Source organism: Ixodes scapularis, unplaced genomic scaffold (genome assembly GCF_016920785.2).
Source record: "Ixodes scapularis isolate PalLabHiFi unplaced genomic scaffold, ASM1692078v2 PGA_scaffold0__279_contigs__length_252992795, whole genome shotgun sequence".
Classification (NCBI taxonomy): domain Eukaryota; kingdom Metazoa; phylum Arthropoda; class Arachnida; order Ixodida; family Ixodidae; genus Ixodes; species Ixodes scapularis.
This window is the reverse complement of record NW_024609835.1, coordinates 121,743,221-121,753,860: the sequence shown is the minus strand read 5'-3', so window position 1 is coordinate 121,753,860 and position 10,640 is coordinate 121,743,221. Positions and strand designations below refer to the sequence as shown.

Below are 10,640 nucleotides of genomic sequence, written 5' to 3'. Positions count from 1 at the left end.
CTACATAGATGTGCGACCCTATGGTTCCATGAGATTTGTAGCCAGGAACCACGCTTGGGGATATAAAACTCGTACAACTTTTGCTCATGCAGCTTCTTCTCGTATTTGAAACAAGTGCTTCAATCGCTCAGTAAGCAGGCAGTATTCCCATATGTGCCCGTTCTTTCTTTTTCAACCACCGTCGGCTGGCATGTCCGAACAAGTTGCAGTGACAACGAACTCCTACTCATCGCTGATTCCGACTTTCCGTCAGATAGGGTGCTTTTGGGGTTTCCTTTTGATTAGGCTAAGGAGAAAATGTATATTAAACTTACTTTTCGACGCGTGCCGCATCAAAGTAGTGAACAACTTCAGGCTCCACCTCCCTCATGTGCTTCGCTATTGAGCGGTGTCAGTCAGTCGTCAAAGAGCGCACCTTGATGTCCTTGGTCTTCAGGAATTCGAGACAGCGAATAAGTCCCTGCTTCTCCATCTAGACACTGGCCCGTACTTCCTCGCATTGCATAAGGTATACAAATGCCCAAATTCTACTCTGAATCATGTCTTCTCAGACTAGGTACAGAGCCGTGTATTGGGAGTGTTTGGCCAATAGGCGGAGCAAAGGCCGCCGCCAGCGCCGAATATTCCCCCCGGGCTTTGAGTGTAAACTAAATTTGTGACACAGCGTCGACCAATCAGGAGACCACGACGTCACAATATTGCAAACGACATTCAAAGCGTGAAATAGAGGCGTTCAATCTCGGCCTCTCTGCTCCATCTCACAAATGTCGGCAGTGAAGACAAAAGTACAGGCGCGTGAACCTAGCTCAGCAAAACGCTTTTGTTTGTACGAGAACTCGTGCATAGGAGTCACTTTCCAAAGCCACGCGCTCGTGCCCATACCTTTCTCTGCACTGCTGATGTTGGCTTGTTAGAAGAGCGTCCTGTGACTGGCGGAAAGAAAACAGTGCAAAGGGTGGGGCGCGCGAGCGTCTCGAGACGCGTAGTCCCGCTCGGCTCGTGCGCTGGCTTTGGCAGTGCTTTCTTTCACCGTCTCAGCTGAGACGCTGTTTCTAGCAAGTTGGCCCTGGTTTGGAGCGCACGTTCGTTTATTCTACACTTGAATATTGCCGTGACGAACACCTCGCACGCACAAAGTTTTCAGTCACTGAGAGTCACACCTTTTAACTCTAGCGACGCTAAAACGGCTTGAATTAGTCGTGTCACAAATTTAGAGCTCACGACCACCGCTAGGGTCTGTTTCGCGGCCTGTGGTTGGCCCCGAGACGCTCGCCTATTCAAACCAATGTATGGCCAAACTCTCTCGATAAATGGCTCTGACTAGGTATACCTAGAAACTCAGTGGTTCCACAAGCTGCTACATTTTCTTGTCATGTTGTTTAAAATACGAGACTGGAGTGCAGAAAAGGAAAACCTTTAGTCGAAGTAACAGACCCTTGTCTGTTACTTCGGCTAAAAGTTTTTCCTTTTTTGTACCATAGTCTCGGGTGTTGCTACATGATTAGCTACCACCAGCTTGCCTGCACACTCGCAGTCTTTACATTTTCTTGGTTGTTCTAGCCTGCAAGTATAGCTTTTCTTACAATCTAGCAGTTATTTCAGTAGATCTGAACCAGACATAAATATAGAGCCATGAAGTACTCGTGGGCACTATTCACCAAGTCCGCAGGCTTTTGCATCACTTTATTCTATCACTTCTGAGACTGTGCAGTGGGTTAATTCATTGGCTGTTAGCTACATATGCTTAGTGCCTTATAATTCTGACAAGAGAAACAGGAGTTGTAGCTCCTGGCATAGACTATATTGTTTGAAATAACTCGTCATTTCGATCGTATTGCAAGCCATAAGTATTAACATTGACTTCGATGACATCACAATCATCATCCTGCCTTACCTCGCCAACCTGAACTTGTTCATAGTGCAAGATCTTGTTCATTTCAGGGGCATAAATGGAGTAAGTGAGGTACTTCGCGGGAAAGCCTGGGGAGTCGCATCTTCCCTCTCCGCTCAAGTCGACAGGACTGTCTTTTAGCTGCTCCAACAGGTCATCCTGGTGCTCTGTCCATACCTAATGATGAAGATAAGCACATCTGTTGCACAATTATGCTAAGGCAACCAGTACTAGAATTTTTCAATTTATTGCGATAGTAAATGGCATCGACAGTAAAGTGGAGATGCAGGCGAGTTGGTTCATAAATAATTAAGGTAAATACAGTGCACGGAAGGATAAAGACTGAAAGAGGATCACAGGACGAGTCCTGAACAAATGGCTGAATTTGTATTGATAAACGGCTTAAGCGAAAACCCAACAAAGAAGTAAATAAACTGCCTGAGGTGACGTCTGTGTTCACATGTGTAAAAAAATGTTTAAAGAATGATTTTATATAGACAAACTGATTTCATTGTACTCTGTGAACACTGATGTCATCTTCGACATTTTATTTTGCTTTTTGTAAACTTTTTGCACCAGACTTTTTTTTTCAATAAAAGCACAGCTGTTAGTTTGACGCTCGTCCGGTGTGCTTTTCTCAGTCTTTGTAATGTGCGCCGTATTTACCTTAAAGGGCAACTCCGTTTCATTTTGGTTTTGAAAAAAAAAACAATGCAGTCCTCTTCACTATCGCCTAGGAAGACCACATGTCAAATATTACGACACAGTTCTGTCTAAATGTTTTCTAAACGGTCCGGCAAACTTTGCCACTCGCCAAGTTGTCGAAATTGGCTGACTCGAGTGGGCGAAACCAACAGCGCAGTCATGGCTACGGCATGGGCGGAGCCAACATTGAGCTGAGCGTCATCACCATTGCCCCCCCTTTTGCTTGTTTTTACTTCTCCGGGTGAGCATAGCGGATGACGTCAACAACGTTTTCTTTCGGCGCTCAGTGGTGTCAACGTGATTGGCGTAACGCGCCAGCGCAGCGCGCTTCTTGGGAGCCGTCCGGCCGCCCCGTCGTGTTCTGACCGTTATCGCCGTCTCCCGTGTCACAACCGCCGTCGTCGCTTCACCGTTTGTGATTAATGCCTCTCGGAGTTTCGTCCCAACTACGGACACTAGGTGCGCAGACATATGCCGCAGTTGTGCTGACGTCGTCGAATGACGTGGACTCCAAAACGTGGCGAGGAGTGCGGTGCAGACGACACTTGCGCCTGGCACAAGTCCGCCCCAATCCCACCCGTCGTTGAGTAGGGGATCACGTGACATCTCGTACCACGTGATGGCCATGTTCTTGGCGTCCTGCGGCCAGAGTTGCCAGACGGAACCGAAGTTTTGGTTTCGATTTCCGCTCGTGTTTAAAATTAGATTTAAATGTATATCCCATTTTTCGTGAAGCAAACGACGTAGTGTCTTTTACTATGGCTTTTTAATGCGAAATCACTCATTATCCCGAAATCTTCGGAATTGAGCGGAGTTGCCCTTTAACAGTACTTTCGTTTAATTCTCATCTTCTCTACAGTGGGGATGAGAAATGTGGACTGATAGGTAAAGTGCATCCTCAGCGTCATGACTTGAACGTTCATTAGCTGAGGCACACGTTGTGACGACCCTAAAATCATTGTCTCGGTCACTAAATCGTCACGGGCTCTGTCGCTGGAGTGAGGCACCCAAAACTGTCGATAACGAAAAATTGCAACTTTATACAGGTAGGGAAATAATTACGGCATACAGTGGCTCACACTCTCGCAAAAAAAAAAAAAAAATAGGAATGTTTCGGCAGAGTTCTACGCCACTACGCGATAAGGAGTTCCAAGGGCGAACACCCACGCACATGGATGACTGCTTGGGTGGAGTCTCGATGGGAACTTGGACGTCTCGGAGGTTGTGCCGAAGTTTCGCCGAGTCGAGGAACGTCAAAACTCTCGTTGATGTCGCCCCGCAGCCTCACCGACTCCCTTCGTTCCGCTTCCCACTGGCCTGGCCTCGCCTCCCACCCTTCACCTCCGCCGCCCGAGAGAGCTGGTCGCTGGGCTTTCTTCCCTTTTTCTTCCCTTCTTCCGGCTTGTCCATTGCCCCCATCGGAGGGTAGACGCCTAGCCGTGTAGCCCATTTCACCCATCGGAGGGTAGATGCCCAGCAGTTTCGGAGGGGTGCATCCGCATTCCTCACCGGTCCCGAAGAGCCCCTCCTTGCTTCGCTCTTCTTCCCTCTCCCACACGCACACACGCCCACGCGCACATCGATGACTAGCTGTGTGGCGTACCCCACAGTTTCGGAGAGAATCCGCACTTTTCATCAGACGAAAACGTCACAACGTAATGTGGCCGTTGGGCTGGCTCCAGAAAAGAAGATTGCTGAGGACAGTAGCAAGCTCCCAGCAGCCTTGCCCTTGATGACTGGCTGACTGCTCCAGGTATGGTAGTGTGCGTCTTTGCAGATGGTCTCCACCTTCACCAGGGTTCCTTTCACAGTTAGGCTGGGCTCGCACTTCATGAGGCAAGTCCGGCAGATGGTGAAGAGTTCCAGCAGGCAGCCTTCGAAGACAACATAATTTTTCTCATCCTGCAGGGGCGACCCGGGTTCTATGGTGTGATCCCTGGAAAGAGTATAAATTAATATATGATTAAACGACACCCAAATGTGTTTGTTGTTTTATTTGTTTATCAACGATAAAAAACGCCAGAAAAAAGAACCAATTACAACAGATGACAATAGCCCCTACAAGGCCACGAACAGCTACAGAAAACAAAACTAAAATTTAGGTCAGTGTGTAGCTTCATACAGTGCCGCCTTGTTGTCGCATGCGGACAAAAAACGATAGTGTGTGAGCGTGGTCGAGCTGAAAACAGTGGTAGTTCCCAAAACCTGGTTGGATGCGAAAATGCATATAGGGTATTCCGGTTTGTAAGTAAATCGAGTAGGGAACATCAGTTTCTTTTTCACAAAAACAGGCATAAAGTGTAGGGTTGTCTCGAATACAGGGATACTAATCTTTGCCTCTTCAACATTTTCTTGAACTGTGCCTGTCAAAAAAAGAAAAAAGGAAGGCACCGATACCTTGAACGCATGTCGTCTTCTGACTGCTCGCTGAGTGGTGTCCAGTCTTTATCCATTTCTTGGCCGGGATCAAGGTCTTCTTCAAGGAGGGAAGCGACGAGCAGCGTCACAACTGGAGCTGGTGAAAGCAGTGAGCGGGTAGGAAGCACGGGGAAAGAAGGCACCCAGCTCTCCGTTTGCACCGCACAGGTCATCGCTGCATAGACCTGCTGGAAGTTGACCTGCCTGCCTGACCACAAGCAAACAATAAACAATTATTACATCTCTGTTCAGTGCCTCTAGGCAAAGAGAATGAGCAATGGCATAAGGAAAGTTTTAGTAACTATACATGGTATCGCTGGATCCCCCGAGGATTGGGCTTTCGCATATGGCAGTGACTACCAACAAATACATTCCAGAAACAAACCATATAAGCTAATTGGATACAGGTATTTTATGGATGCCACTATATGGCTAGAGAGCCAATGCCGATGTTTCCTGGAATGCTTATCAACTGCCGTTCGACCAAGCGAAGAACCTTGATTGTGTGTAGCTGCTTGTTGAGTCGCCGTTGAAGCTTGCACAGCTGCATCCTTCATACCTGCCTTGCCTCGTATATCAACTCGCAGAGCTACGTCGTGTGTTTCTGGCCTGTCTTGTAAGCAGCGATATGTAGTGTCCGCTCCCGCTTTCCAGGCAACGCAGCAGCAGCACTCTTGAAGAGGGGCGCTCTCCATAGGAGCTTCATTCGCCGATACCAAATCATCGCCCTGGTAAAAGAAAATTTACCACAATTTTGCAACCTGGAAGTTGACATATCTAGTAGGTTACGTCAAATCTATAAATTTAAATCATCAGTAAAAGCAAAATCAGTGAGTCCCTACATGTCCCTAGAGGGAAGTGACATATCACATATTCATCTAAGTCCAAAAAGCAGCTTGTTTATTCCTTGCTGCCTTAAGTTCAATTATTCTATGTTTATAATAGAGATGCTTTTGTGTGGCCCCAGATTTCGTAAAGTAAAAAACAAAAACAAAAAACTAGTAATTAACAGATTAAATTTCATTCCTCGTCTACAGAAGGGACTTGTCGTCCACTCGAGGGAGACCAACAGCCGCGTTGTCTGAACATTCCCCAAAACAATTATTTGCGGAAGCACCTCATCTTTAAAAGTCTCGAGCTCGTGCTAGTAGTACCTCGAGAGCAACTTTCTGCGGAAGTTTAGGGGAAGGAGAGAGCATTTCGTTGCTTAGAAATGATCGACACTCAACGTACGCTTACGCCTTACGTACGCTTACGCGTACGCTTACGCCTTACGCCGTAGCCTGGAGTCGTAGCTTTGATTGCATGGTTGCGGGTCAGCAATGGCTCGACAGTAATTTAGCACATGCAGATCGTACTGTTCTTTAACAGTGGAGTAGTCTACACTTTACGCACTCGTTATTCTCCACTTGGTGAAATTTGTTTGATGCTCGCGACGTGACTCACCGTGGTCCTTTGACGCTTGGCGACTCTCTCCTGTTCGAGGGCAACGGTAGCCGAAGCGTCGGAATCGTATCGGGTTTCAGGCGGAGGGCTTTTGGAACCTGCCCACATTCGCGGAGAACACTGTGGATTTGGCTGTAATCCCGCTCGGTGTCAAAATGTTCCGAGCATACACGAATGGCTTTAGACCCGGGTTCCCTCAAACCGATGAGCCTGCACCCAGTGCTTCGACGTGGTTCATCGAGTGACAAGCGGTGGAACTGCAACTGTTTCTTTTTAACCACCGGACTGCAGAAACTGTAGTTCGGGCACTTCGGTACACTGAAGGCTTTCGGCATAGCCACCCAGCGACCGATCACAAACAACGTAATCACTGCTCGAGCAGCCAGAAAACGAAAGTGCTCCACGAAGAAAGCGCGACCGGCAGCTAACCCGTTAAGCAGACGAAGCTCGGGGATTGACTGCGCAAGCGCAATAGGGTCTTTCTTTTTCTTCATTTACCACATGATAGATGGCGCTTGGCTCCGAGAATTATCAAATTCGACAATTTTCGTCACATCTCTAATTATGCTACAAAATGTGGATCTGAATATTATTTAACAAAACTTTTAGGAAAGATTCGCCGGCTATTTATTGTTTATGATCGCGGTGCTGGTGAGGTAGGCTCTTACCCAATAGGCGACGTGGATTTGGCTGACGTGCTGCGGTTCCGCGTATGCATCGAAGTGAAAAGGCAGAGAGCTTTCGAAGGAAAGAAGGTTCATAAGAGTCCGGTTTACTTTTGAAAGTTCTAGAATTTTTCTTGACGCCCTATTTTTATGTTTTTGTGTTTCTTTTCACACCTTTTACGGCGTGCGGTCGATGAAATTCGATCTGAAAATCGTTTCACGGTCCCCTTAAGATGCCGTTTGGCGCGGTTTCAAAGCTAATGAAGTCGGCTCGCTCCATGAGACAGTTAATGCTTCCGCATTAAAAAAGCGGTTACGCGGCGCGAACACGGATGGCGCCACTGTCAAGGTGTACATCAGCACTTGTATGGTGGGATATGCTCATTATTAAAGAAAGGAAAGTTAACTTTAATAAATCAAACTTTATTTCGCACTAGGTGTAATTGCATATTGTTTCATTGAATATCAATTATGTATTTACAAAAAAAAAATATTATATAGATTTTTTTTAAAGTTTGTGTCAACACCCCGCTGCATGAATATTTTTCTTCGTCTTATGCGCTTCTAAATAAAAAACACTGCCTGTGCGGCTGCGCTCTGCGTGCTCTAAAACCGATGGACTGTTGCAATGGCGTCCGTACGTCTGTACCGTGGATTTGCTCGCCCTCGATGCCTCGAAGCGTCAATCACCGCTTTGCGCGAGCCTCGAACGTTTCGGGCAAGTGTAACGTTTTAGTGTCTTTAAACTACCTGAATTTTGCTGTTACGCAAAATAGTGCGCAAGCAGCATCAGGGACAAAAAAATGCCAGTTCCTTGGGATCCCAACTGACATTCAGTGAGTTTGGAAGTTTGCACGACGACTGAAACTTCTGCTAAGCTGTTGTTCCAGCCACAAATTCCACCATTTAAGGGTTATGTACACTTTTCTGAGTTATTGAATTGATAGCTTCATATTTTTAAGTCCACAAAATACCACCGTAGTTTTATCGCATTGCAGATATTCCGGTGAACGTCTTTAGGACGTGCTTCATTGGATGAAGACCGTCCTGCGAATATTTTATGATTCGCTGGCGTAGTTACCAACTATTATATATTTAATAAATATATGGAAAGCTGGGTAGGCAAGCGGTTTCATTTAAAAAGACATTTTAAACAAGCATATATTACGTTATTTGTTTCTTGCAAATAAAATAGCAACACATATATTATCTGTTCCTTTGTGTTGTGGGATTCTAGTTTACCCCAAAGTCCTCAGTGAGGCAAATACTCACTCCGTAACTCGTCGGTTGAAAAAGGTGGGTTTCGACTTACCTTGCTGATCGCTGTGAGGCAACACCCACTTCGTAGTCCGCTTCTATGGCGGCTACGGACGGGTCCGTCCGTTGACTGCCGTTAGGCTGCGGTGGACGGGAGACCACACCAAACACAGGGATACCGTAGAAACGTGTTGATTGGCCTTACGCCACACGCTTGCGCCCGTAGGCAGAACAAATGAGAAATAAGGTTGGTGCTGCCTTAATTGACAGGATCACCAGGACAGAAGTCCGCGCTGCCGTAACTGGCAGGATCACGGAGAGTGGGAGCAGTAAAACAACGATGAATGCTCCGCGTAGCCCCCGCCTAACCAATAGCCCCGGCCACACTCTTAGAAAAAAGGGTCAGTATAGTCCTCCCTAAATGGAGGAACGCTCTTGACACATATGTTCCTTCAGAAAGGGAGAAACTTTCGTCCCTAAAGCAGGGGAGCAAAAGTTCCTCCGTCGCCTGCATCTCAATATGGCGGCTATGAATCTAGCAAATCGAGCTCAATAAGGCTTGGCGAGCACACTAGGTTTATTGTACGGAGCGAGAGGAGCAGCAAATAAAAACGTAACACGAGCTTTCCGCGAACTGTATTTATTTCCGAAGCCGGCTTCCCCCTGCAGGTAAAGAAACTTACATTTCGAAAGCATGCAGTCATTCAGTCTTCTCATCGTCAGCACTGCGATGTTAAACGGAGACAACCGGTACCCAGTTCGCGCACTTTATGTCTTACCTTTGCTATTCCTCGAGCCACAATTCCTTCGTCAACCGTTGCGTCAACCGCACATTACGGAGGAGTGGTAAACCATTCGCCCGGCAAAACCAAAAGCCGCTCTCAAAAAAAGCAAATCCGAAACAGCCTCTTGGCTCATTTAAGCACGGTAACACAAAATTATGGCTTAGCCGCGTAGAGTAAAAGGGGGTTAAATCGCTTGCCACCAGATGGCAGGGTCGAGCAGAGTAATCGCAAGTAGCTAGGCTAGGTGGCGCTAGGTACCGCCCAATCCATGTTCTACAAAAATATATATTTTTTTTCTCACGCCACCATCGCGCTTCGGGATCCTCTATCATACACACATGTAGACACATTACGCATACTACAAGTACAGCTGCACATACATTGAGCGCATGCATATGCATCGCACATACAAACATCAATAGAATAGCACACTAACCCGATTTTTTTTTCTTTATTGAACACTAACCCGATCACTACTCCCGAGCTCTGCGTTTCCGTCTTTTATACTACGGGTCGTTTTGAACGTACGGAATTTCTCGGTGACTCCCTAAGCAACAAAAAATATTCCCAGCATGCTGATTTTTTCCCAGCAATGTCATACATCTGAGAGTATTTATAATGACTCAGGGGATGAATCTCTTATTAAAAAGAAAACGCTCGATCATGCCGTAATTATTTGAAAGTCAATAAATCGAGCCGCTCCAATGCGGTTCCAAGCCATGAGTTTGTTTCCCCGCACGGCACTTCGCGGCCAGTATTCCTATTGTAGTGTTTGTTTTTGTATTTGTACTGTTCGCGCACGGCTGCAATTGCCGCCTTGAATTATTCTATGTAGAGCGGATATTCAGTCAGCAGGAAGTGCTGCTTCACGGGCAGAGAAATCGCTTTTCGATCAACTTGAATGCAGTCAAAGCCACGACTTGCGGCATGTGTGAAGTGTACGGAGCTACGCCGTGGCGAGCTCGAACACTTCTTGCGCTCATCCCAGCGCGCCACTTGGAGGGCAGTTTCTCCAGGATCCGTAGTATATTTAAACAGCAAAATAAAGGATGAAAAGACGATGAGAGTGCAGGCGAGCTGGTGGTAGCTAATCATGTCGTATTACACCTGAGACTGCGGTGGAAGAAATCGGAAGAACTTTCAGTAGAAGGAACAGACACAGAGAACGTCTCAAACTCAGCTAACTGGTTTATTTCTCAAACAGCCTTTAAGTACCCTCGGAACTTTTTCCCAACCACACTCTACACATAAACTCCTTTGTTGCAGACATTTCGAACCGGATGGATACAAAAGATACAAAACAACCCACACAAGAGACGAGGACTTAACAAAGGGACACTGCGGATCATCGCAGTGACCTTTGTAGAAGTAGTAGTAAGACCTTTGTAGGAGTAGAAGAAGAAGCGCCGGGGCGAGGAGCTTATGCTCTTTTGCTCCTGTGCTTATGTCCAAATTCGAGCCGAATTGGGACAT

At 46.7% G+C, this 10,640-nt stretch overlaps 1 protein-coding gene across 1 annotated transcript; it reads right to left on the bottom strand.

The window, feature by feature from the left end:
* Positions 1–3,684: 3,684 nt before the first annotated feature.
* LOC115309883 lies at positions 3,685–10,640 on the bottom strand. The gene is made up of 5 exons (XM_040217527.2): positions 10,526–10,640; positions 6,461–6,558; positions 5,480–5,742; positions 4,994–5,218; positions 3,685–4,532 (listed from the first exon to the last, which is right to left on the bottom strand). Exons 1-5 carry the CDS (start codon positions 10,638–10,640, stop codon positions 4,232–4,234), a joined length of 1,002 nt encoding a protein of 333 aa, XP_040073461.2. The 3' UTR covers positions 3,685–4,231.

Coding starts and splice junctions, on each gene's coding strand:
- LOC115309883 (XM_040217527.2), bottom strand. CDS start 10,640: ATGTCCCAATTCGGCTCGAATTTGGACATAAGCACAGGAGCAAAAGAG. Junction 6,559..10,525: donor TTACTACTACTTCTACAAAG/GTCACTGCGATG, acceptor GAATGTGGGCAG/GTTCCAAAAGCCCTCCGCCT. Junction 5,219..5,479: donor GGTCGAACGGCAGTTGATAA/GCATTCCAGGAA, acceptor GTGGTCAGGCAG/GCAGGTCAACTTCCAGCAGG.